This window comes from Prinia subflava, chromosome 17 (assembly GCF_021018805.1).
Source record: "Prinia subflava isolate CZ2003 ecotype Zambia chromosome 17, Cam_Psub_1.2, whole genome shotgun sequence".
Classification (NCBI taxonomy): domain Eukaryota; kingdom Metazoa; phylum Chordata; class Aves; order Passeriformes; family Cisticolidae; genus Prinia; species Prinia subflava.
Window position 1 is genome coordinate 9,277,346 of NC_086263.1, and position 27,617 is coordinate 9,304,962.

At 41.6% G+C, this 27,617-nt stretch overlaps 1 protein-coding gene across 5 annotated transcripts; it reads left to right on the top strand.

Annotated features, from left to right (window-relative positions):
• The first annotated feature begins 991 nt into the window (after nucleotides 1–991).
• EEF2K (eukaryotic elongation factor 2 kinase) lies at nucleotides 992–27,527 on the top strand. Of its 5 annotated transcripts, none has more exons than XM_063414157.1 (19): nucleotides 992–1,170; nucleotides 5,114–5,434; nucleotides 7,141–7,191; nucleotides 8,890–8,990; nucleotides 10,531–10,591; nucleotides 11,387–11,424; nucleotides 13,548–13,719; nucleotides 14,820–14,969; nucleotides 16,488–16,620; nucleotides 17,290–17,417; nucleotides 17,825–18,026; nucleotides 18,308–18,360; nucleotides 19,103–19,180; nucleotides 19,998–20,060; nucleotides 21,303–21,437; nucleotides 22,407–22,595; nucleotides 22,972–23,096; nucleotides 23,665–23,843; nucleotides 24,492–27,527. In XM_063414157.1, exons 2-19 carry the CDS (start codon nucleotides 5,192–5,194, stop codon nucleotides 24,599–24,601), a joined length of 2,211 nt encoding a protein of 736 aa, XP_063270227.1. In that variant the 5' UTR covers nucleotides 992–1,170; nucleotides 5,114–5,191; the 3' UTR covers nucleotides 24,602–27,527. The 5 variants fall into 5 exon arrangements, with proteins under 5 accessions (XP_063270227.1, XP_063270232.1, XP_063270231.1 ...); XM_063414159.1 differs by lacking the exon at nucleotides 992–1,170 and adding an exon at nucleotides 1,300–1,540; XM_063414158.1 differs by lacking the exon at nucleotides 992–1,170 and adding an exon at nucleotides 1,507–1,643.
• The last annotated feature ends 90 nt before the right edge of the window (nucleotides 27,528–27,617 follow it).

The following is a 27,617-nucleotide window of genomic DNA, read 5'->3' on the forward strand; positions in this document are numbered from 1 at the left end:
AGTCAGAGCATCTGCTCTGTGTGTTTTTAATTAAATATTGGTAATCTTCCTCCTGAAGATTATCTCAGCAGCAGCGTTTTTCTGCTCTCTTCAGAGAGCACAGGGGTTGTGCATTTTTCTGTCTGCAGAGCTGGAAGAGACCATCCATCTGTCATGAAGGACGTACTCACATCTTCCAGTCTCGGTTCTGCAACCCCTACTCATGGTAAAAAGCACTAATGAGGATTATTTACATGAATAAGGGATTGAGCAGCAGAAAAAAGGCAGACTCTTTGAAGGCTGCCAAGTAATACAATTAAGCCAGAACCTATTTACATTAATTTCCATGTAACTTATGAAAGGATAAGGAGTTTTGTTTATATTTTCCACAAATTCTAGCTTGAGGAAAAGCTTAAACATGGGCATTTTCAACCCAGAAAGCTAGTATTTTAGGAAAAATGTAAATGTGGGTGCTTTGAGGAAACGTGGTCTTTAGAACGTGAAATCTGGTGCATAATACTGCCATTTCTTATGGGGAAATGTGCAATAGTGCAATTTAATTTAGCTTGAAAAGACCAACCTGATGGCCCTATGGTCGCTGCCCACGTCTGCCCCCTGTGCCTTCCCTCGGGGCAGGGATCTTCGGGGGGCTGCCGTGCAGTGGGTGCTTCCCATGGGAGCACCTGCCCCAGGACACCCCCTCCTTTCAGCTCCACACCCAACTGCAACAGAAATGAAAGCAAATTTGAGTGGCTGTCCTCTGAGCAGCGCTCTGGAGACCCGCACACCCGCTGTCCTTCCTGTCCCCACTCGCCCCGGGATTCCCTCATCGCTAACAGCTACTGCTCAGATTTTTATCGGTTTTCTCACTGGAATGAAGTATCTGGCAAGCTCCTGGCGCCGCTCTGCTGTGAGGCGGTGCTGCGAGCGCCCACGAGGCCGCTGAGGGAGCGGGAGGCGGCGCCTGGCCAGGCCCGCGGGCGGTGAGGGGCGGCCCCGCTGCCCGCCTCCCGCCTCCCGCCTCCCCTCAGCGGAGCGGCTTCTCCTCCCTCCGCCCGCCTCCCCTCAGCGGAGCGGCTTCTCCTCCCTCCGCCTGCCTTCCCTCAGCGGGGCGGCAGCTGCTACCGGGTACGGTGTTCGTGGGGCCGCTGTGTACCGGGCTGCGCGGCGGATCTGCGCTCTCCTAACCCGGTAGGTGCCGTCGCAGTGCGGGGCCCGACCCGGCGGCAGTGGGGAGCTGCCTCAGCGCCGCCTGCGGCGGGAAGGGCGGTTCTAATTGCGGAAAATGATGATCAGTGGGGTGGTCAGAGGCTGCGAAAGGCCGGCGGGCAAGCTTCTGCGCGGGCCCAAAAATAACCTGATCTGTGGTATTGGCCAGCAGTGCTGCGCTAGTACCTGAAGGTTGGCATTTTGTCCATTTGTGCGTCCACCACAGTGTGCATAATTTGGTGCCCACGCTGTTTAAACGTGCCAGGTGCTGTCTGTGACCGTGGAACAGCTGCTGTGTGCGGGGCTGACCGCGACTGAGTCCGCCCTGACAGCTTGGGACTGCTCCAGGACGGTTCGTGTTTGGAGAATTCTGCAAATACCTCAACGCGCATAAAGCATGGAGTTAATTAACAACGTGGGGTACTGAGCTAATGCTTAGAAAGAGTCTGCGATAGGTAATTGTGCAGACTATTTTAAGCCAGTTGAAATAACAGGTCTATTAATGGCAATGGAAGGATGTTTTAAAGTTATCTTGGAAGTTCCTTTTTTGTCCTTTTCAACCCCTGTGTTTTGGACACTCTTACCGTAGTGTTTATTTGCGTGTTTGGCAGCAGGGTGGACTTGGAAGGGCTGTTCTTGTGCCTCACTGCCTGCAGCTCTAAAAGCTATTTGTGTATTTGAAACCATGCTGTGTCTCCTTGCACAGGGTTTTCTTACTCTGAGCTGGTGCAGCTGAACTCACCCCTTTGCTTCATGAATTTTGCATTGTTGCTGTCTAACACTCAGACTAATACAATGATTATGTCAGCTGTGCTTGCAGGCAAACTGAATGGGGTTTGTGCCATGGTGTTTTGCAGTAGTGGTACACTGGAAAGAACCTGTGTTAAAGGCTTCTCGTTAGAAGTCTGTCTTTGGTGAGACAAGGTTTTCAAAGGTAGACAGTGAGTTGAGATATCGCTGGGTTTTTTTATCTTGTTTTTTATCACAGCTCTTACCTAGATTCGCTGAACCTGTTTTCCTGCAGTGTGTGGTGCAGATAAGAATAGACATTTGCTTTGTAGAGGTCAGTTGGGTGTTTGGAAAGCACAGTAGTCCTGTAATATGCTACAGAACATAAACATAGCTAATGGGGTTGTTCTAGACAAGTTTATGTAGCTTTGGGTCTGTCGCTCATAAGGGTGATAATACTTTTTAAGGTGCATAGTCTATATAGTTTCTTAGGTTAAATTTTGAATCTGTGCTTTAAAAGAATGTTAATCTGAAAGATGACCTCTCTTAAGAAAAAACTGTTTGTTACTCTTACAGGTACCCTGTTAAATGGCTTTAGCTGATGTGGTATTAAATGAAAAGGGATTTAGTATTATACTAGAGAGAGCTGGATTGTGCTTGCTTTAATGCTTCTCCACAGGACAAGAGGGGACTTCTGTTACAGGGCAGTTCCTGCCCCCTGCCCTTGTTAAAGAGTTGCAGGGGTCTGAGCTAAAACAGTAAATTAAAAGCAACTGGAGATGCTCCAGTTGTCCCTTCTTTTGCTGACTGGAGCATTCCTATCACTCAGCTCTTTGGGATGAATCAAGGCAGATTTAGATGCTCAGGCCACTGTCGAACCTTGGTCAAGAGTCTCACTAAACCCAACAGTGCTTTGTAGCAATAGACACCTACAAGAAACAAGTCATGCTTTAACAGCCCTGTGATGTGAATTTTCCCTGCTGTTTATCTGTGTTCACATATTTGCATGTTGTCCTTGTGGCTCATCTGCCCCTCCTGGCTGTGTGGCTCTTGGATATAAAAGCAAGAGAAGGAAAAATACTTGAAACAGGCATTGGAAAAACAAAAATTAATGCAAACTAGAGCAGATTAAGAACTGTATTTTAAATTATCTGCGTTTTGAATCACATAGTACAAGGCAGATAAAAAAATGGAATAAATTTTCAAAGTGGGTTGGAGTAGGTAGTTAAAATTACAGGTTGTGTGTGATAATGCAGGCTGGCAGGCTTGGTTCAGTGCAGTCTCACTCTCCTTGTTGCTTAGCCTTAGGAATGCTTCTGTAATGGATATTAAAGATTAAATGATTAAAACACAACAGCAGTAGTAACAGAAATTTCTATATAGTACAAGTTCTGTGCTATAATGCAAAAGCACGGAATATAAGCCTATATAAGAATATAAGGGATGAAACTCAGGCTTTTTTCTAAGGCTTTTTGTCAAGCAGACTGTGAGGTTTAGAGCAGTGTTTGTCTAGTTCAAAGTGTGGTTATTGAATTCTGTTTTAAAGAGCATTTTATGTGAGTATGGTTCTTGGTACATACACTTCTATGGTAAACATTACAAGTACTTTACAAGAAATATGGTTCCAAGAAAAGTCAAGAGACTTTTATAAACACCATTAGCTTTAAATAGAAACTGATTTGTGTGGTGATATTTCATTTAGACAAGTCACAAAAATCAGAACGTTTGCAGTCACTGCTGCCCAGCCCCGCATTCCTGCATTGCTGCTGCTTCTCAGGCTGTCCTGCAGCCCATGGATCTGCTGATGAGTGTGACAGAAGGGAGTGCAGGACAACACGGGGGTGTAACGGGGCTGTCCAGTGCTGCGGTGTGTCCTGGGTTAGTCACGTCCTTGAGGCACCATTTGACACTGCTGGCTGTGTGGGACTGGCGGCAGGGGTTCTCCAGCACTGAATGCACACTGGTAAGATGATCACAGTAAAAACGGCAGGGCAGCTGGGGACACCTTCCCCTGCCGGGTGTGTGCTGCTGCCTCTCTCCAGAATAGACAGCTCACACCGTGCTCCTTGCTGGAGGAGCAGGTGAGCACTCCAGAGCTGCTCCAGTGCAAAGGGAGGTGACCTGGCTGAGACCTCCTCCAGCAGTGGTTTTCCAGAGCAGCTGCTGCCCGAGGGAGTGCTGGAGTTACCTGTGCTGCTGGCTGAAGTGTGGGAATGCTGCCCCTGCCAGGAGAGCAGTAACCAACAAGATAATGTTGCTGGTGAAAGCTGCCACATTTTAAGGCACTGTTCCTGTGGTGACCAGTCTCTCACTAATTGGGGAGTGAGGTCTACAGCTATGAATACTTCTGTAAGAGTGTATTCATCTTCCTCTTTCATGCAGAAAGAAGACTGAAAATGCAAAGGGCTGAGGAATAACTGTAAAGCAAAACTGAAAACCTTAGTTTGTGGTCGTTTTATTAGACTAGCTGTATGAAAATTCCTGATTTTGCTGATTGGGTGAAGAACTAAACAATGTGACACTTAGAAGTGTCTGTTTCAAATTACATCCTGTTGCTCCCCAGCATCAGGGCCAATTTTTGAATATTCTCACTAATCCTCTATTTTGTACATGCCAGTATTTCCAGAGAATGTGTGTAAACTCTCCCAAGGGCTTTAATCATTCCTCCACCTCTTTTTTCTGCAGTGTGCTATACTTTCAGCATTCTGTGGGCTATTGGCTGTATGTGAGCTAAAAGCCAACTTCAGTCTTGTGAATGGTGAAAATTTTTTCTGTGTTGTTCTTATAATAATACTCTAATTCAGTTGACTGATAATTTGTACACAATATCCTTGAGAAGACTTGTCCTGAAAATTTGACTGGGGGGTTTGAGGTAAAACCCTCTCAGGTTTCTACCACTAGTGTTGTGAAACTCAGCATTTCATATAAGGAAGAATAAAAACATTTGGAGGAGGAAATAACCAGGGACAGAATAATACTAAGTTCCTATCTTCTCAGTCCTGTAGCAGTTTAAAACCAGAATGCTTCTTTTCAGCAGCTCTAGCAGAAGTGTTCAAAACTACATGTAGGTACCTGAGGATTACTTTTACAAAGCCAGATGCAAATATATTTCTTTTCTGCCAGTGTGCTGACATCAGTGTCGTGCATTATTTTTTATTTTAATAACAACCTTCTCCTTTTTTCCTGTCTCACCCAGCTTCTTCCCCTGTTTGCATGTGCATTGGAGTAGAGGGTGTTGCAGTCCTTGCAGGAGTTAACCCAACCTCCTGCAACCATGGCAGACGAGGACCTTATTTTTCGTATGGAAGGGATTGATAATGCCAGAACGACTTCAGCAGACTCTGGGAATTATCTTGAAGCTGATAGTGATGATGAAGACAATTATTTTATCTGTCCAATAACTGATGATCCAGTTTCTAACAAGTCTGCCAGTACCAAAGTAGACAATTATTACAGCAACTTAGCAAAAACTGAGCAGTACAGTTCAAGCTCTTCTCCCAGAAGCTTTAGCTTTAAGGTAAGTATTGGCTCCAGTCTTCATTAAGGTTTTGGTTTTACTTAATTGGCATGAGACATTTTCTAACTACTTCACCTCTTGTAACTAACACTTTTCAATGAAGATACTCATCTCTTTTTTCCAGACCTGCAGTTAATTCCATTAAGCCAATAGTCTGACACTGCCATGGAATTAGTTACTGTCCCTTTCAGTTCAGTGGGGGATCTTCCTCCACTCATCCAAGAGAACAACTCACTGCCATTAGGATCAAGTCATTTACAATGCAGTATGTTGATTGGGAGATTCAAAAAATAATACAACTGGTGTAAGAAAAATTTGGGCCTGTCAGAAGATAATTTATTATAAATATTGCTAGTCTGTGATATTTTTAGTTGGACAAATAAATTGTAAGTTATGAAATTGTAACTAAGTTTTTGACTTGGGCATGAAGTGTCGCACTGGCAGTAGTTCCTGGCAGTGTACACAAGCAGTATCTGACCTTTTTGGGATGAACAGCAGCTACAGCATTGCAGGAAGGTCACAGGGGCTGTAGCTGGTGCTTCCTTGGCAGTGTGTCCTCTTTCACTCAGCTCCCTTCACAAAGATCAGGCCAGGCAATGAAGCCTCAGTTAACATCCTCTCTTGTAGCTTAGATATTCTAAATAAACAGTTTGTGCTAAACTGGCATGTCTCTTAGATTTTCCTATATTTAATGTGTTTTATTAACACATTTCTTATTATAAATATTAACATTTATTTAATAGATACTCTAAAATCTCGGTTATGCCTAATGCATGCTTTAATTGTGAAAAAATATTGGGGGTTATTTCAGTCAGATAGCAGTGAGTAACACACTGAAAATGAAGCTGGCTTGTCTGCAGGAAGATTTTTACCAAAGCTAGTTAATAGAAACATTAAAAGGTACATATGCCTAAGGAAGGTGAGGAGCAAAAGCTTAGTATAGAAATGGGACAGATGTTGGTGTATGCTAAATCAAGCAAGTTAAGACCTGACAGGGAGCTTAGTTTTCATTTGTGTGTACATTTTAACATGTACTAAACACTGACCTCTGCGTCTGCAGTGCAATTTCTGAGTCATATGGTCTGAGATAAAACTGATAAGAACTTCAGCAATTGCAATTATTTCCTCCTTCCTAAGCTGTTATTTTGCTTCTGCAAAATGTTTGTACTTATGTTTTGGTCTCCACAATGTCTAGTTTGGAACTGTAGCTCCTGTCACAGATAAATTGCTTTGAGATGTGGAGTGAGCCAGCCTCCATCTCCTGTTTAAGCTGCAGGAATGGTGATTTCCAGCACAGTGAAGCTGACAGCCAGGGCTGGCATCCTAAACCCCCAGCCTGGCCTGTCAGAGTCTGCCTGTCAGACCTCAAAGCTAAAGAGAGGCAGTGTGAGCCACTGATAATGAAAGGCAGAGCCAGATGGAGAAGTTGCTCTTAACTCTCTGCTTTAAACAGGCCTCAGCAATGTATAATGAGCTAGTTAATAGGCAAGATCCTTTTAATAAATACTTTCCAATAAAAAAATTGCCAGCTGACCTCAACAGATTTGTTCACTGGTGTTCCTTCAGGGAATATAAATTGAAGAGTTGCTTTTAACTGGAAGGTTTTTTAGGTTTTTTTTACTAACAAAGAGAACCAAGGCTCTTTGACAATCATTTGTCTTATCACATGTATTTTCCTACTTTCATGTCTCTCATGGATCCTTTAGAATGACACACAACATCGTTCTAAGCATGGCTCTGTGGTTGACCATGGTCGGGTAGGTTAAAAAGAAAATGTCAACACCATATCTAATAGATGCATTATGATTTTTTTAGCTTAGTTTTGATTTTTTTTCCATTTATGGATTTGTTTTTGTTCATTATTTTATTGTTTGCAAGGACTGATTGCCTCAACCCATAAGAGTCATCAAGTCAAAACTAAAAGAGGTACCTATTAAATGGAATAATACCCATCCTGTGTTCTCTACCCTGAAATTTCACTGTATGGCAGCCATATGCCTCCAGCAGGAGAAAAATTGCACTGTTAGCACCATGTCCATGAAATCCAACCAATGTTTGTGTGAAGATTAGGATACAGCTTTGTACAAAGCACCTCAAGAAATCAAGCACAAGTAATGAACTTATTTAAATTATCATCTAGCATGAGCACAGATCACCTTTTGGAGAGGGAATCTTCTCAAGAACAATTTGATACAGCTGATCGACCAAGCAGTCTCTCCTTATTTCTGTCATAGGTATTTAAGTATGGAAATTCTCAGGTCCCTATGAGCTGTCATTGCATGACCTGAGGCAACTTCATTTTCCTATGAAACATGTAGGAAATCTTTCTCAACATGTCCTTTAAACTCGTTTTCTTTAATGTAGTACTGTTTTCATTTTGTGTTACTGTTGTCAGAAAGGGGAGCATTTAACTTGTTTGCAAGGTATGCATAGTTAAAGCTAAATTCAAAATAAAGCTGAACATTTAAATCTTAGCTGGCTCAAAGACTTCCTTGATGCTATTGCTTACTCAAATTTACAGTGTATTTTTTAATAAGAAAAGACTGATTTTAATTCCTGAAAAACCCAAAATAATCCCCAAATTTTAAAAGTTACTGTTTCTGCACACTTGGGGTTCAGTGAGAGAGGCAGTAGTGATATCTCAGAGCTCAATACTTCTTTATTGGCAGGGTGCAGAGTCCTTTTTCTCCTGTTCACTTTGCAGAAGGCATTTGGCATATCACAGGTCCCTATCTCCAGTTTTCTTGGAAATAAACAATGTAAGAGAGAGAGAACAAAATGTTAGGAGTAAAGCATCCAAATTGGCTGGTAGAGAGACACTGTACTCCAGAAAACTGCTTTGGTATTTTACTCTTGACTTGGTGAACACTGAAATAGCTGCTTGTCTGGAATTGTTTTAATAATCAATTTTTACAACATTCTGATTTCTTCTTTCTCATGCTGAGCACAGTCTGGGAGCCCGGGGTTCACAGAACTTCTTATTTTATCCATATTAATTATATCTTTAATGGACTTTTTTTATACTTATGCATGCAAACTCAGCATATGGTGCTAGGTATGAAAAGCTAAAAATCAAAACAGAAAAAGTGAATTAATATCATCTGGGTGTGCCTTATTGCCATTTACAGAGCATATTACAGATATCTGCAAATTACCACAGGTTTTGTAAATTGTATCTGATATATACTGTGTCAGGTTCTGTTCTCAGTAACTTTACAGGTACAAATTGAACTGAAATTTGTGCTTTATATATCTGAGCTGGGTTTCATTATAACTGAAACTATAAAAAGGTCAGAGTGGTCTTTGGTACTACCTGGTCCCTGCTCTGAGTAATGCTTTGGGGCTTGTGTAGTTGCACATCTCCATAGCATTGGAATGCTGATGTGCTCTAGAAACTGCTGTTTTTGTGAGCTGCTGCTAATTATAAATAAAGTGCCAGTCTGTCACTTCTTCAGGAAACCTGGAAACATGCTATTGAGAAGGCCAAGCACATGCCTGACCCCTGGGCAGAATTCCATCTGGAGGACGTTGAGACGGAGCACGCCACTCGGTACAGGTCTGTGGGCCTTCCTGCCTTGGATGCTGCTGTCAAATGGGACTGCTGGCTTGGGCAAGGGCTGAGTTTGTGTAGTGCAGAATATCTGCCTGAAGAACTTTTATAATGCCCAAGTTTAGTGGGTCTTAACTCAGTCTCTCAGGAATACCTAAATACTGCACATCATCAAAACAAACCTTTCAGCAAACCATTGTCACACTTTCTCCCCACCTAAGCAGTATCTAGGACTTTCACTGTGTAGGCAGGAAGCAAGGCTGAGAAGTATTTTGTGGTTGATTTATTAATGCCATAAATGTAACCTAATAAGGAAATTAATCCCAATGAAGAGGCAGCATACTTAGTTTAAATAGTTTGGGAAAGAAAGTAACGTAACCCTCCATGACTTTCCCAAAATAGCAGTTTCAGTGTTGCTAGTCCATGCAGTATTGTTGCATGTGGCTGGAATTTAAATACTTATAAAGTCCAGAATAGCTCAGTGTAGTCTACATGCTAAAAGGGAGTTTGGCCCTGAAACTGGTTGCAGTGCTTTAACACGAGCTTTGCCAAAATATTTACTCTACTGACACAGGTTTCTGGGAGGAAAGGTTAGGGGTTGGAGGTTAATCACCACTTAGCATCAGTGTTTGGGGAGGCCTCCCTTCTAATCCCATACCAGTCATGCAGTGCTGCTCTTCCCCACAGACTGTATCTGTCCCTGGTCAGCCACACAGTCCTGAAATAGTTTGCATATTTTAAAATACAAATAGGTGATAATTTTCGTTTAGGGCTGCTCAGTATCCTGCTAAAAAAGAAATGGCTCTGATACTCCTATTTTTACCTCTTTATCTGCTGTAAACTGGGTAATACATAATACATAAGGGAGAATATGGGGTGTCTGCATGCTTGAATTACTCTGTGCAGGTTGGGGGAACCAGGCTGGAAACAATCATGTGTTGATGACTCAGCTGCTGTGGTTCTCAATTTGGTTTTCACTGTGTTGGGAGTTACAGGGGTGGGAAGAAAACACAGTTGTGCTCTTTGTATTATCACAGGGTTGTGCAGGGACTTGCTCCTCCCTCAGTGCAGTGCTGGCCAGTTCCTGGCCCCACTGCTTCCCACAGCTGGTGCTGCTCATATTCTCCACAGCCCCAAGGCAAATACCCAGCCAGAACTAGGCTTATGCAAGCTCAGGGTTGGGGGAGGCAACCTGTCCAATGTGTAGAGCTTGGTGAGGTCCTTTCTGCCCCCAGTGTGCTGCCTAGGCATCACAGAGGAGGTTTAACTTCCAAGCAGATAAAGCCTGATTTGCAGTCTTACAGAAGTTGAGATTCTGCTTTGGAATCTGCTCATTAACAGGAGGGTTCAGTGTCTCTTCAAAGAGCTAAATGTGTTTCTGCTTGCCTGCCTAAAATGAGGAGGGCTGGAGTGTAGCAGGATGACTGGAAGAGAGTGGCAGCAGCACTTTCCAGAGTCAGTTACAGATGAGGAGGGATAGGTGCTGGAAATGGGAGGATTTGGGTTCCCTCTGCATTTTTCTGAGATGTATCTCCTGATTTTGCAGGTACAATGCAGTTACTGGGAACTGGGTTGAAGATGAAGTCCTTATCAAGATGGCTTCTCAAGTAAGATCACACTGTCCTTCATGTTTACTAACAGCAAGTTTGTAATTTCCTTTCTGTTCCTGAATAGTGGCAGCAAGATGTTTTTTCCTCATAGAAATTTTGAAGTCTCAGTGTAATTCTTTTCTCCTATCTCTTTTTCTTTGCATCCTTCTCTCCAGAATAGAGTAGAAAATGGAGTCAGACCTTCCCTGTCAGCAACATGAGGCATTTGTTCCATTCTCAGTGATTTCCCTTCCAATGTCACCCCTCCCATTTCCTTCTGGCAGTAGTCCTACTATTTTATGTTCTCCCAAATAATTTCTGTTCTCACAATGAAAACCAACTGAATTTTCTGTATGTGAGGGTAGAAGGCCCTGTCATTTCTCAGTTAAGTCCTGGGGTTGCCTTGCTCTGTGCTGCTGGCTGAGTATCTGGTGTCTGGGGAGATGATGCTCTCTTTGGCACATCCTGTATGGAGGCCTAAATACAGAGAGCATGAAGTCTGTGAAGCTTCTTTAGGCAGTCACACAGAGCTGACTCCCAGCTGTGGAGAAAATTTAAATAGCTTGTTTAAAACACATACCATTTCTTCTCCATGGGATATTGGTGGGGGGAGTTTATCCAAATGCCTTTTCCCCAGATACCTGCTTACACTACCAGTGGATTTGCACTTTTCCTTGAGGAAATATTTTATAGAGTCTATTTGAAAACTGCTTTCTGCATGGTATGAAGGGGAAGTCATGATTGTCTCTTATTGGTTAGAAATCGACTTTGTGCAAATGGCAATGATGGTCTTTGTTTCCTTCTCCTCCCCAGCCTTTCGGCCGTGGAGCAATGCGAGAGTGTTTCAGAACGTGAGTATCTGCCCACTTCATCTTTATTGGCCTCCTTGCAGTATTTTTTTCTGTAGTGACTCGCATCTCACTTAGATGTAGTGGAAATTTTCTAAAGCTTGACTCCTTTCTAAAAGGCTTTGAAAAGGGATTTATCCCTGTTTGTATGACTTCAGGGAGTGGAGAATTTAGAAAGGAGAATGTTCTCTGAATGTTTTACTTCAACCATCTCTGGGAGACAAAATATTCATGGAAGTATAGTAACAGCCACTTAATTTCTGTGTTCCTTGTGTGCTGAAATATCTTAAAATTTGATATGAGGTCATAGGTGTGTGCAGCCTGGAGACCAGCTGGAGGCAGAGTTAAGCAGAGAAAAGAGAAAGAAAGAAAGAATATTTGGATGGTGCAGTCTCAACTGGAAAAGCCTCCACTGGTGAAGAAGGTCATCCTCCTGGAGTTTACTTTGGATCACATATACCAGAATAATGTTCTGAGTAAGGCAGAGCTTGAACACTAACAGTTGTGCTTCCCAGAAGGATAAAGTGGGGGAAGACAGAGGAGGAGCTTTTCCTTCCTTGGAGAGTGTTATCAAATGTTATTATGAGGATCAGTATCCAGCTATAAATTGGTGTGTGCTAAGAGGTTACCCCACCCCTTCCATGCTCTGGAAACAAATATTTCCTGGAAAATGTATGTGTGTATATTTAAAAGCATTCCCCCTTCTTCCCATATGTGGAATCCAGAGAAATTGCACTTCATGTGTGGTTTCAGCTCTGGAAAGATAGACACTCCTGAAAGTTGGAAATATGATGTTTTGACTTGAACAAAAACAAAGAAAAATAACCCCTCAGTGCTCCAGTGTAGGATTGTTTCAGTATCAGTTCATGCTGGCAGCTCTGTTCCTGTGAAGCCAGCTGGAGACAGTAGTGAAAGAAGCCTAGGAAGTAACAAATCTCAGCCTGCTGACATTGCTTTGAGTTCTTCTTACTTCCCAAACTCCCTGTTACACAATATTTTGAGTCATGCCATGAACAGAAATTTATTAGCAGTTTTGCCTTAACTTCTGATACTAAAAAAACATCTTTGAATGTCAGCTTCCTACTGCTGGGTTTGCCATATGTGTCAGTGGTACAGTGATATTTCCCACCTGGAGCTCTCTCCTAGATTTTTGTAACTCTGTAAGTGTTTAGTTAAGGCAGTGACAGCATTAGCTGCCCATGGCCCAGTGAATCAATGTGAGGATACTGACTTTAGAAAAACATGAGCTGGCTTGTTTTATGCAGAGGAGTGTGTTCCTTGAAGAACTGTGAAGGTTTGAACTGGCTGAAATTCTTACCTCATTTCATTCTTTCCAAGGCCTCTGTTGCAGTGCCTGTGTGCCCATCCCTGCAGGACAGGCAGCATGAAGTTGCTTTGCCTGTAGAGTGTCCCCTGTACCAAGACCTCTGCACCAAGGTCTTGGCAGGGAGGGGAAAAAGAAGGATTGAGAGTGCTGCTGCTAATTAAAGCACCTGCTTAATGCATTTGTTGGCAGCCAGCAGATCCTTTCTAATCAAAGTTTTCATGTGCTGCACACTACCATCCCCCTGCCCCAGCCCCCCTGCTTTGGAGGGATCTTTGGATTAAAGATTTGCTCATCAACAAAAGGGAAGAGCTGCATCCTGAGAACTGTCAGGTGCAGTTTTCCTGCTGGGAGTATGTGGGTTACTGAGCAGTCACTGCTGTGTATTGAGAAGCAGCAGATTGCTTTTATCCCAGAAGAGGTTTCTGAGTTCATGTTTGAAAGGCCACTCCCTGTTAATTTCTGCAGAAAATAATTGTTGACATTAGAACAGGTTGTTGACAAGGCACCAACCCTTCATGCTCCAGGTTTGAGAGGAACAGGAAGGGAAAGGAATTGAGAACAGGAGAAAGTTCAGAGCACAGGTAGCTGCAGCCAAACCAAACATCCCAGCCATTCCCATGGGATGTTTCATTTTCCCTTGTCCCCTTCCTGTGCTTCACATTTCAGGTAGAATACCTGGTAAATGACTGAGGGTAATGCTCATCTTGGAGCCTGGCTCTGTCCATGCAGGCAAGGAAATGGGAAAGATTGAATTAAAATCCTTGGGTTTCCTTTCACCAACAATTGATTTGTCTTTCAGAAAAAAGCTGTCCAACTTCTTACACACTCAGAACTGGAAAGGTGCCTATAATTATGTTGCCAAGCAATACATAGAGAGTGTGAGCAGGGATGTTTATTTTGAGGATGTTCGACTGCAGATGGAAGCAAAACTCTGGGGAGAAGAGTACAACCGGCACAAGCCACCAAAACAGGTGCATTCAAAGATCTTACTAAGCAAAAATGCAATATTGTTCTTCTATTGGGTTAGTTTTCAGACATAATTTAGAGGGAATTACTTGTTCACATTCCATCACATTTAAATGCTTGGATAGATTATTTTGCCCGTGTGTGTTTTCTGTTAAATGATAGCTGATTTTGAGGGGAGTAAATACAAAAATTGCTTTATATTTCCAGGACTGGGGGCTGTGTGTCTGACTGTCCTCAGCTGTTGACTGAAAACCAAAATAAAATGATGTTTGTATTGCTCTCTTTGATGTGTGCCCAACTGCTTTTGTGATGACCAGAGATGTCACAGAATTTATTGCCAGCAGTAGTCTCAGCAAGCACTTGACTGTTAGTGCTCCAGGAAGGTAGATGCTTAAATCTTGCACAGCCATCCAAACATCAAAGACTGGCATTGATTTTTGAGAAGAGCTGGAAACCTGCTGGAAGCCTTAACAATTTTAATGGCTAAAATGAGTGGGTTTGATATGTGGAATATTTGCACTGCCTCCCATATGAGGGTTAGTTAATAACTACCTGGCAAGGTGAGGTCTACAGTGAAGCACACGGAGAGAAATCTACAAATCTAGAAGTCTTAAATGCCATGTTGGAGAAAATATATAAGTAGAGTGAGAATTGTGATGGTTTCTGCTTTAGGAATGTGTATGGGACAGAGGGAGAAAGTGAGGCAGGATAGAGAGATACACACACAAAGAAATGTGTTTTCAGAGAAGGGCTGAGGGTAACTACTGTTCAGGTATGTTTTGCTCTCTGGGTGCAGACTCGTTGCAGAGTATTTTCAAGAGACCCACAAGATAAAATAGAAAGCCAGCACTTGCTAAGAACCTTTCCAGAGGGATTTGTTGCAGAAGTGAGCTGCTTTGGAGTGACTGCTTTTAATTTATGGAATTCCTCCAATGACTCAAGAAGCACATGACTCTTCCCCCACCCCCTCGTTACACAGAGGGATCTTTGCAATTGTTCAGATTCTTGCATTGGGAAAGTTTTCACAGCTGGAGGATTCACACACACTTTGATCTGAAGACAGTATCCTTCTGTTAGTCATTGTTTATCTTCTTTCCCTCCCCAGGTGGATATAGTGCAGACCTGTATTATTGAAATGAAGAACAGGCCTGGAAAGCCTCTCTTTCATCTGGAACATTACATTGAGGGCAAATACATCAAATACAACTCAAATTCTGGGTTTGTGCGAGACGACAACATTCGTCTAACTCCACAAGTGAGGCTTTGTTTCATGCTTTCCATAGAGTCTGCTGCAGGGAATTTCTGGGCTCTCTCCAGAGGTCTTGCATTACTGCCAAGAAAGGAAACTGCAGGCTCTGCAGTACAATGCCAGATTAATTTCTCTATTTGCAGTTTGTCTTCCTCTTACTTGGGGCCTGCTCTTTCAAGCACTGAGTGCTTCTTTTGTGGATTTCAGTTGATTACAGTTGAGTTGAACAGGATTAATGCTCTTTGGAAACCTAAAGTCCTTTGACTCTAATTATAACTGCAGGCATCAAAATATTTCAAACTTTCTTCAAATTGAGGCAGTGAGAGAGATCTCTCATGTGCTGTGTACTGAATCGTCTTTTGGTGCCTCACGTAATACACAAGAGGTGACTGGTATCCAGTTCATGTAAATAAACCTAGTCCATTTGCATATAAAAATGCAGGTTTTTCCAGCTGCAGCCTCTGAATAGCTGAATCTGAGATTGCATATAGAAATACAAGTACAGATTTCAAGTGATTCTTGAATCTTGCTAAATAAATTTAAAATACTATTGAAAAATGCAAAGTGGTCAATGTAGCAAAGAGGTATTTTACTGGGCCTTGAGAGGCCCTGTAAAAAACCAAAATGTTCTTTACATTTTTTTCCACTATTTTTAGGGTATTTGTCATGAGGCTTAATGTAAGCAGAGAATTTATGTTCTGGCCTGTCATTTGTGCACTGAATCAGTGCTGTGCTTTCACAGGTTGGGAACAAAATGTTCCCTGGTATTTGCTGCAGTTAAAATGTTTGTCTATCACCACCAGTCACCTCCCCCAGGCCTGGCAACACTTTTTTGGAGGCCTTCCCAGAAGATTCCTAATATCTCAGCTTTATTCTAAAGAGAAGGGCTTTTTTATACCTGATTCTTGGAATCTGTTTTTTCGAGAGCACAAATGTACATTTCAGTATCTGATACACAAATGTAGACACAGAGCAGTTGCTCAGAGGGATCACTCAAAGGAGAAGAAGAATTTGTGAGGATGCTCACATATATTTATGAGGTTTTTTTTCCAAGCTGAGCAGAGCTAATGCTTGTTGGCAGAAGGAAGCAGTGTCCCAGAAATGCAGAGCTTGCAGATTTGCAGGCACAGCCAGAATGTTTATCCAGAAGTTATTCTGCACTGGCTTCAGAGCCCACTGTTGTTCTCTCTGCCAGCCAGTTCCCCCCTACCTAAGGTGAAGAATGTAGTGGAAAACAATTTCTAGTACAAAAACGAGGAGTTAAGCAATCTCCTTTCCCCTAGCTGCACCTACTGCTGATTTTCACCCTGCCTTTTTAAGCCTCTCTGTGAGTTAGGGCAGGTTGGAGAGACAGGATACCACATGCTTTTAGTCTCTCTTGCTGCTTTCATCATGATGTTTATACCAGTTATATTTCACTGATAGGGTTATCAGACTTCTTTTCCGATTTATAATGGGAATATGTTGCTGCTTTCAGTAGGTGAAGGGAGAGTGTTCTCAGACATCTTCTGTGATTCTTTCCAGGCCTTCAGTCACTTCACCTTTGAGCGCTCAGGACACCAGCTCATTGTTGTTGATATCCAGGGAGTTGGAGATCTTTACACAGACCCTCAGATCCACACAGAGAGTGGTACAGATTTTGGTGATGGCAACCTAGGTAAAACCAATGATTCTGTTTCACTAAGGGGTGTTTCTCTTCGCAGCTCTGCTGAGCAGCCACTGCACTGGGTGAGCTGACACATTTCTGAGGGTCATGCAAAGAGCTGGGGAAGTCCTGTTGTAAGGAGTCCTGTACTGTCATATAAACGCAGTCTTTAAATGAGAGCTGATCTTGGCTCATGTCTCCTGGCCTACTCCTAAACAAGTTATGTAGTTAAGTAGTTTCTACAATGTGAGAACAATAATCATGGCCTTTGATTTCCTTGCCACGCTGCAGGAATGGATACAGCTGAATGCAGAGATAGGCACCAAGTGTTTTTGAAGTTCCAAGTGTCTATTTATGAAGTTGTTCATAGGACACTGCAAGTTTTTTAAGCAGGATCAAATTTAGGCACATTCTCAGTGATGGAGTTGGATTAGGTTTTTATTATATCTTGTTCATACATAGCTCTCCAAGTTTTTTCACACTTCTTTCACTCTCTCATGGAGAGAGAGTGAAAAGCTCTTACAGGTCAACACCTAATGGGAGTGGGTTAGGCTGTGTGCTACAAAGCATTTTCTCTCTCTTGACTTTTTAGGAAAAGCTTTGGGACTTTCAGCTTTTAATAAGTAAATTGTAATATAAAATTTGAGTAAACCCTTTCTTAACTTTTTTTTAATGCCTTAGGTGTTCGAGGTATGGCCTTGTTCTTTCATTCTCACTTCTGCAACAACATCTGCAAAAGCATGGGGCTTGCACCATTTGATCTTTCATCCAAAGAGAAAGATGCCTTGGATTATAATAAAAAATTGCTTGTAAGTGTTTGATGAAAAAGTGTAATTAAGCTGTAGCTTTAATTAACAGAGAACCTTGTAACACAGTGTACATTTGGGACCACATAGATCTTTGAATGCTGAAATCATTTGTAAGTTTTGGATCTCACAAACCTGATTTGATGCTTGTTGCAAATTGTTCTCCGTTTCAGCTGATTTTGCTGGGAATGGGACTTGATGTAACACTTGGAAAGAAACTCAGTCCTAAACAAAACTCTCTCTGACAGGGCTTGATCTTTTGTTGCAGTGTAGAAGTTTTCAAAGCAAATACTTCTGTATACATGTGTATATTTATAGAGGACTCCTAATAAACATTTACACTGTCTTGTATAGCATGTGTAGAATATAGAGCAGCATTATTGACAGGACTTTCTCGTTGATTTGCCAAGGAATCTGCTCAGACAATTCTCCGTGGCACAGAGGAGAAGTGCGGCAGCAGCCGCGTGAGGACGGTGTCCGGGAGCCGGCCCCCGCTGCTCTCCCGCCTGTCTGAGAACTCCGGCGATGAAAGCATGAGTGACGTGGCATTCGACTCCCTGCCCTGCTCGCCCTCCTCTGCAACCCCTCACAGCCACAGGGTGGACGTGCTTAGTGAGTGAACCTCATACATCACCACTGGGGGGTCCTCAACATCCGAGTTGTCTTACTTTAGTCTTGTCTTACTTTGTTTCTAAGCACAGCAGCATTGATTTAGTCCAGAAAAGTTGTTTCTAGTGCTCCTCTTCGAGCAGAAATAAAACTCAAAGTACTTCTATGTAGATAATTAATGCACAGATGCTTCTGTGAAAAAAAACAGCAGTAAAATGATACCTGGAGCTTTTTCCTCAAGCATGTTATCCTTATAATAACAGCAAATATTTTTTTGCTCCTAGATTGGCCTGTGTTCAGTGAAGTAGATAACTCGGATCAGCTTGACAACAAAAGGGTGAGTGTCTTTCCAACAGAAAATGAGGTTGCAGTTGCCTAATGAAATGTGTCTTTATAGGACTTCCCAAAGGTTTTGTTCAGTAAAAGCACATAAAGGTGCTCTGCCTATTTCTGTTGTTGCAGATCTTGTTACCTCTGTGCATTTGCTGTTGCTAGTAAAGGAAGAACATTTTATCTTAATATTTTAGTATTAATTATTTTGCCACTAGAAATTTATTTGCATCTGGTGTATTTTAACAGATGCTTAAAGCACATGCCTGTTCCCCTGCGTGCATGTTGTGTCTTGGGCACTTGTGCCAACTGCTGTAGTGTGAAAGCTAAAGAATCCCTGTGGATTAGGTCTCTGCATATACTGGTGCCATGGGATGTTAGAGAACCTTGCCTGAGGGGATGCAAGAAGTTTGCAATGGGCATTTTCTAGTGCTGGGCCTTAGTGCTAGGGGCTATCAGTTACTGGTTTATCACTGAAGCTGAAAACTATATTTAGTGGATTCTTGATTGGATAAAATATGCAAGTCCTTGATTTGTTTTAATGTGTGTAAGGGAGAAGACAGTCTTAGACTACTTTATGTATCATCAAGTCCTTGCTCCTTCTGACGGAGATAGCACAATCATTTTCATCCAGTATAAGCATCCAGTATTTTTCGTTGAAGCAGCAAAAGGTTTGCTCTGTGAGAAATGTCAAGCTGTGGTCCTTACAAAGTGTAATGCTAATGCTGTTCTGTTCTTGACTTCTGTAGGATTTTGAAAATGGTGGAGACAGTGGATATCCCAGTGAAAAGAGAAGTGAGACAGAAGATCTGGATCATAGAGAGAGGGTATGAACCTGACTGGTACAGCAGAGTTGGGCCTGTTCATACTTAAACTGTTTCGTAGAAAAATCTGGTTTTTTATCTTTCCTGATCTAGATCTGATCCTGATCTAGACTTTGAAAACAGAGGAAACAATGAAATTCCCCCATGTTGCAAAATTACTTATTCATATTGAGAATGACACTCTTGCAGGAAAAAGATGATTTTTAATGAGCAGCTTAATTTCCAATATCTTATTTGAGTAGATGTTGTTGTATGGGGTTTTTTAAGTATTTCATATTGCATTTAGAAGGTGTAGCCATCTTCTTGTCATGTGGAATCCATGAATATGATCTGCTTTCAGACTCATTTACCCTCTCTACTTTGTATGGCTTGAAACATTACAGAACTTAACATTGTTGTCAGGTAATAATACAGAACTTTAGAATTCCTGGGGGTTAGTTGGTTACTCCTCTAAAATACAAATTTTTAAAGAAATGCTTTTTGACCTGGTGATCTTAACAAGATATTTAATTAGAAGACAGGAAAGAGAATACTCCTTCCAGAGATACAACTTTTTTCAGCTCCTTGTGGTAAAGTATTTGTCATGCCATCTCCAGCTTACAGGGTTAAAGCCCATATGAGCCAAGTTCTTTATCATTTTTGTTATGTTTCTTAATATATTGTGATATCACTGAAAGAAAAGTATGCAGTGGAAACAGTTTTGTCATTGTCACTATTACCTCTGCAGGGTAGGAATAGTCTAGAGGCATAACTGGCACACATCAGTTGCTGCAAATTGAATGATGCAAATCTTTACATAAACAATAAATCTTTACATTAGGGCCATTCAAACAACAACCGGAGGCAGGAGTCTGATGAAGACAGTTTGGGAAGCTCTGCAAGGGTAAATAAAGCAGAAATGTTCACAGACTTGAGTTTGCTGCTCTGCTTGTCCTTTGTTCCACTCATCTGCCACCTAACCATGTCACTAAACCACATGTTGGTTTCTCATCCTTTTCAGCTACAGAAAATGTTTATTAATATGAACTTACCACTCTATTATTTCCTTTTATGTTTTGTCTTTATTTCTCATTAAAGTACTGTGAAACAAATTGTCACCTCTGTAGCTGACCTCTGTCATGAGTTAGTGATTGTGCATGGGTTTCTCACTTGAAAGAAAAATAACAGCTCTGGATTTTTTTCTGCCTAGCTGAATTATATTTCCTTTCTGCACCTCATTTTTGGAATTGCATCCTGTATGTGGTTGTATGATTTCTTAAAAACATGAAGTGTTTGAAACAGATACACAGTGAAGAGAACTACTGTCATCTAACTGAGTTAGGAAAAACCAGACTTTGTATGCTTTTACAAAATATAACTTCTGTGAGAATTGGTCTTGGGTATAAACTTAAACAAATAACTACCGTGAAAGGAAAGAAAAAACAGAGCTTTGACAACAATTAATAATTTGTCTAGATACAATTTTCAGAATTTCCTTTTGATTATTCTATATTCCTGTTTCAGAAAATTGAAACAGCTTTAACAGATTGAAATTCTGTGCCAGTAACCTTTCCTGTTGTGTTTTCCCTGTGTACCTGCAAAGGCCTTAATGATGACAAGATTGTTTTCAGCTACCATTTCCCACTGATCCATTATGTTCAAAAATTTCTTCATTGGTGTTGCTCCTCCTGAGAAATGCTAATGCATGTATCTGCCTGTAATCTTCTGCATTCTTACATGGCCTTTTTCTGGAGTTCTAGAATGCAAGCTGCATTTAAAGTGTTGTGAACTGAAATTCTGGACAGAAAAGTATGGGCTTCATTTTTTTGTGTACAGAGAACTTCAGTGCTTGCAGTGTGACTGTTCAGTTGCTTATTTTTGAAACTCACTTTTTCTGATTCAGAACTTTCATGATTCTTCAAACTGATGATGTTCAGATTAGAAATAGAAGGGTTTGCTCCATTCCATTACTGAAGAATAATAACCATTTATTCAGCTACCATCATGACTTTTGAAAGCTGTATTTTAAAATACAGTATTTACTACTAAGTAACAATATTAATAGAGTCTTTGATTCCTGGATGGTGATCTATATGAATGGGAATGTAAATTTTGAATATAAATAATAGTATATTTCATATTTCAGATCAGTGTGGAGAAATGGAATCTTTACAACTCTTCCAGAGTCCACATCCACAGACCGTCCTGTGTTGCCCAAGAAATTCAGAGGCTCAATGCACTAGAACTTGAAAAGAAAATTGGGAAGTCAGTCCTTGGAAAGGTAGGATGGGTTTGCTGATACTGTTATATCCAACAAGAAGCATCTTGTATTTATTACTTACACAGAGGTGTTGCCCTGCTTGCATTTATTTGTGCAGTTGAAAATAACACATCTATACCTTTCTGTCACCTACCCATGTTCTATAAGGGACATCTGAATTCAGGAACCCATGAATTCCATCTGCTTTTAGCCTTGCAACATCCGAGCTCCTTTGGGAAGAACTCTGCTGGTAATAATCTGCCTTTCCAGAGGTATCACACAGGGAAGATACAGTGGGATGGGTGTGATGTGCCTGACCCACATACCTTGCACATGGGGAATGCTGAGCTCCTGAAATCTGGTAGCATGGACTGACTCTTTTTACTCCAGACTATTCCAGATAATGCAAATGTGAATTAAGTTTGGGGTTATGTATGGCCTTAAGTCCACTCCTGTAACATGGTATAAATCTTTCTGAACATCCTGGGAGCCTTAGGTGTTCTCAAACCTTTTGGTGTGGAAGGAAACCTATTTTTCACAGAACCATTTAGGTTGGAAAAGACCTCTTAGATCATCGAGTCCAACCTCTGAGCAATCACCGCCTTGTCAACCAGACCATAGCACTCAGTGCCATGTCCATTTGTTGCTTGAACATCTTCAGGAACAGCGGTTCCACCACTTCCCTGGGCAGTCCATTCCAATGTTTAACAAGCCTTCCTGTGAAGAAATTGTTCCTGATGTCCAAACTGAAAGTCCCCTGGTGCAGCTTGAGGCTGTCCTCTCATCCTGTCACCAGCTGTTTGGCAGAAGATGCTGACCCCCATCTTGCTAGAACATTCTTTCAGATAAATGTAGAGAGTGCTAAGGCTTCCCCTGAGCCTCCTCTTACACCAGGACATGCCTCTAAGACCTGGTAAAGCATGAGCAGAGGGGTTTTGAAAGATCATATCCCTGCATCATCCTGTGTGTGTCCTGTGCTTTTGTGTCCAGGTTCACCTGGCCATGGTTCGCTACCATGAAGCCGGGCGCTTCTGTGGGAAGGACGAGGAGTGGGACCAGGAGTCAGCCCTGTTCCACCTGGAGCATGCTGCAGACTGTGGGGAGCTGGAAGCCATCGTTGGGTTAGGCCTCATGTGCTCTCAGCTGCCACATCACATTCTGTCAGAGGTCACTCTCGAGGTATGGAAAATGCCAGAAAAGCAGCATTGTGGTCCGTTGTAAAAATAACATAAGAGTAGCAGGAAATGGAGATGAAGCAAAAACCGTAGTTAGGTGTTCTGTAGGCTCTTCAGAGAAAATAGATTACTTGTAATTAAGGATTTGGACAAAAGAGTAAAAAATGATGCCTCTTTCTGGTTTTGTCAGCAAATTATTGCATGCCTTTGGGAAACTTTTGAAGCCACCTTTACGGTTCAGCTGCTTTGTTTCTTGTGGCTGTGCCAATTTCTCAGACATACTAAATCCCTGTTGACTTTGAGAAACTGCATTTAATGGTAGAGGGATGAAGGGAAGATTTTAGAAACATGCATTTTAAAGGTTTTCTTTCCTTTACTAGGATACAAAGGAGAACAGAAATAAAGGATTTAATTATTTGCTGAGAGCAGCAGAAGCTGGAGACCGGCCTTCCATGATTCTGGTAGCAAGAGCATATGATACAGGTGTAAATCTTGGTGCAGACAGGTACTGTGCATGGCTGAGTTAACTTGGTGGTACTTCACTGAGGCAAGGCTGGGGCTGTGGTTTTTCTGCTTTGGTATTTTAGCATGTCTTTGTTATTTACATGAGTTTTCTGTTCTGCAGAACAGTGATAGTCTTTAAATTTCCCACTGTCAAATAACATTAAAGTTTTGATTGAAGTTCAGTGACCATACTCAGTGTGCAAAATAACTGATTTTAAAGTATTTATGAAACACTCTGCAACTTCAGTGGTTTTTTCTAAATTGGTTACTCTCACAAATACAAATGCCAGACCAAAACCATACAGCTGGTAGTGAAGCTCAGACTCTGCAGTTGAGCAAAACACTTCAGTCTGATACTTCGTGCTGTAATTCCTGCATAAAGTGACCCCAGCCTCATTTTGCTGTAGTGATCTAATGTCACGGTGCAGTTAGTGGGGCTCCATGAGAACATTTGCTATCTTGGAGAGAAAGGCTCTGAGAAGCCAGTACAAAATGGGATGCTGAATCTCCAATGCAAAGTACATTTGTTTCCTAAGGGAACCATCTTCAAAAATTATTTTTCACTTCAGAGGCCAGGATTGGAAGGAGGCTCTGCACTGGTACAACACGGCACTGAACATGACCGAGTGTGATGAGGGAGGTGAATATGATGACACTCAACACGAGCCCCGGTATCTGCTCCTGGCCAGGGAGGCAGAGATGTTAATGACAGGAGGGTTCCACCTGGATAAGGATCCACAGAGATCAGGTGAGGCCTTGTTTTGTTTCTGTTATCTATAATTTTGCTTTTCCTTCCCTTCTCCCCCAGCATGTACCCCAAAAATAGGTTTCCTGCTTCAGCTGTTACAAAACATAGAGAGGGTCAATACCTTCAGATTTAATAATGCTGGATGTAACAAGGCTGGTAACAGTGACAGAAGAGCTCTTGGCAGGGACAGGGTAGTGGGTGGTGCCAGGTCCAATCTGTGGCACACTGAGTCACTGCCAGGCAACCTTCAACTCCCTCTGAGGTTGCTCTTCTGGGTCACTCCCCTGAGCTGCAGGTTGCTGCTTGCAGTTTGAGTTACACCTATGACTCCCAGGCCCTACACAACATTCTCTTAGTTGCTGTGTAACCTACATGCTGATGTCTGTCTTGGGGGGCTCCTGCAGGCTGCTCCTTTTTCCAGTCCTTCCAAATGCATTGGGGAGCCACCAGCAGGCAATTGTTTAACTTTCAGCTTGAAGAGCAGAGGCCAGATTCCCAGCTGATGTAACTCTGACACTGTTAAAACACACCCATGCATCCGGCCCTGCAGTTTGACCTCAATTTCTCCCTTTGTCCTTTATTTGCTCCAGGCTAAAGCCATATTCTTTCTTTACTCTGTCAACATAACTGGTGCTGTTTCCTCTCTAGGTGAGCTTTACACAGAAGCAGCAGAAGCAGCCATGGAAGCCATGAAGGGCAGACTGGCAAACCAGTACTACCAAAAAGCAGAAGAGGCTTGGGCAATGATGGAGGAATGACACTGAAATTAAGCAGTTCTTGTATATACATTTTTTATAGACTTGCTGCATTTGCAGCTAAAAATATGTATTTTTATGTGATGTTGCTAGGTTGGGTTCTTTTTGTATTTTAGTTTTATAATTTTTTGAGGGTAGAAATCTAAATGTAAGTAGTAATGTGGATGCCATAGCATACTTCTATTTGTGTTTTAAAGCTGTAACACACAGACACTTGGACCTTTTGTACTTTTTTACTGTTAGAACTGAGGGGCCTAGTTTTTTCTTTGACAAAGGAAAATGAGGCCTTATTGTTTAGGTTTTACATGTCCTTTTTTTACACAGCAAATGATCAGTGTGTTTACATTTTTCTTCTCCTCCATATACAGAAAAACATTTTCCTAAATTCTCTGCATTTCTTCATCATTTTTGGTGTATCTCACCAAATTTGCACATGAATGTAAATTTTCAGTTTATGGATGTTAATAAGTAGTTCCATTCTATTTTGCTGACATTGTTGGACACTCGAATGAATTTTAGTTGGAATCCTTAGTTTGGGGAGGGGTAGGGAAGATGATTCAGATTGGCAGTGAGGATATTCAGGGTGGAATGTTTTATTCATTACCAGCATTGCATATTATACTGTTAGAAAATCCTTCATGTTCCTGATGAGGTTAAGCATCCAGCTACCTCTCTCATTTTCATATTTTGCACCATATAAAAGTTTAGTTGTATAAAATTCTACTGATCCTAATTTTTTCCAATCATGTACAGTAGCAAGATTTGTAATATATGGTTAATTTGAAGTTAGTTTTACAGTGACGTCTCAAATCTCAGTGAAGCTAGATCATCTCACTTAAAATGAGAAGACATTTTCCACTATTTCCAGATGGATGTTTGAAAAGGTTAGGAGATGTCGATTCACCTATTTCTATGTACAGAAAACAATTTATATGGTTTAAGTATATTTTAAAATGGTATTTTATCTGCAAGTGGCATTTAGAGGAGAGTTTCTGGTTAGAAAGGGAAAACAGTATTACCCCCAAACACTTGATTTTGTGTCCTCTTTGCCTAATCCTAACCAGTGAGGGGAGGACAAACACCTGGTGGTGGTTGAATTATCACTGCCTAGAGATAGGTTTCTTCAAATCCAGTCTTTTATTCCAAAGCTGCTGTGCCATCTCTGTGGATGGTACAGAAGCTGTTCCTGTTCCTTGGTCGTAGTTAACAACCAACAAAAATCATTTTGCAGATTTAAGATGGAAACTTCTGCCTCCTTGGCCTTGCAGTCTGCTGAGGTATAAATTGATGTGCACAAGGGGCAGCCCCTGTCAAGTGCTGTGTGACCTGTAATGCTCTTCACTTCAGCCAAGCTCTTAAAAGCAGGTGTAGAGCTAAGCAGGCTGTGAGATGGTGCAGGATTGATTAGGATTTCTGGCATGCAAAGCCAAGGAATATTAATTTCTTGTAAAATGCAGAAACTGTTCAGGGAACAGAAATCAGCTCTTTCTTTCCTGTGCGAGTGCTTGTCACTGGAATCAAATTGTGCTCCCATTTTCTCTTTTTTATGGCAAGTGGATCTTGAATTACTGTTTAGACAGTATCCAAGGGTGATGTCAATAACAACTGCCACTTGTCTGAAAGAGGTGAACTGGTGGTTAAGGGAGGATTTGAAAATCCTTTCTAGGAGGGAAGGGAAAGTTCCCCTTGGATGTTGTGTTTCTGGCTGGTGCTATAACCCTCAGGCAGTTGTAGCTGTGAGCAGCCTTGCAACAAACGGCAACATCTTTTTGCTGTAGATTGCAGAGGTTGTGGGAAAGTGGTGCCCATGGCTGCTGCCTTTTTTGTTTTGAGAGTGAGGGTGAAGCTCTTCACCCTATAATGGAGGAATGTCTCATTTCTAGATCTCAGTTGGTCTGAGGTAGAGAGGTACTAAAATGAGCAGATTTTTGGAGCTAATATTTTTTGTACCTAACATGCTGAAATAGAACCAGAGGACTGCAATTCAGATGAAAGTTTTCAGTGCCTATCCAAAGTTCTGCTTTAGATGCCTAAAGCCTCTCTAGGATGTGGCCTTTTTTGCTATTTAAGTTCACAGCATTAAAGCATCAGCTGTCAATGAAAGGTGAAGCCACTCACCTCTGAAGACAGTTGAATTGTCTGTTTTGTGAAGATCCTATACAGTGTAGGGACAATAGCAAAATCAGACAAAAGGATTTGTTTCCCTCATAAGGTGTTGGTGCCAAATCTTTGAGATTTTCCTTGAGAAGGAAGCATGTGTGACAACACCATTAACCATGTAGGGAGGAGATTAAAAGTGCCTGTCCAAAATGTGCATGCAAAGGGTGTAGAGTGTAATTATTGACACTTTTTGGTGTAGTTTAATTTGCTAAATTCAGTAGTTGCTGACAGCTCTATGTAGATCTGGTATGTAAATGTGCACACAACTCAGTGCAAAAATTATTATGGTAAATTCTTTGTTTGCAAATACTACTTTTTGGTGATGAAGACTACCTTCTGCCCTAAGGTGTATCAGATGATTTAGCCATACAATAAACGGGACTGTCAATAATATGAAAATGAAAATTGTTTACAACTTAATATTCACAACTTAATCTGTGACATTCTTTTGAAGGGAAAAACTGTATATTTTAAAGACTTCTGCAATGATATTGCTTTATGCTGTATTTTTAATCTATTCACAATGAATAAATAAAAATCTGTATTTTTTAAAAATGTGAAAAATCTGAGGCTCAGCCTGCCAGAACTTACCTCAGTTCAGTGTTTCCAGATGTCAGTGGGAATATTGCTGGGGTAAGGACAGTGAGATGGAAGCCTTTGTTTGTATGTCAAACAAGCAAATACTGCTTGCCTGCATGACTTGGTCCTCTCATTCACTTTGTCTGGGTTCATTCTGGCTGGTCAATAAAATTGCTCTTTTTGTCACTTTTCTCAATAGAGTTTTACTTATTGCATCTGGGTGTTTGATTGTGGTTTTTTTCTTTATGAATTGCCAAAATTCAATCCTGCTATTGCAAGC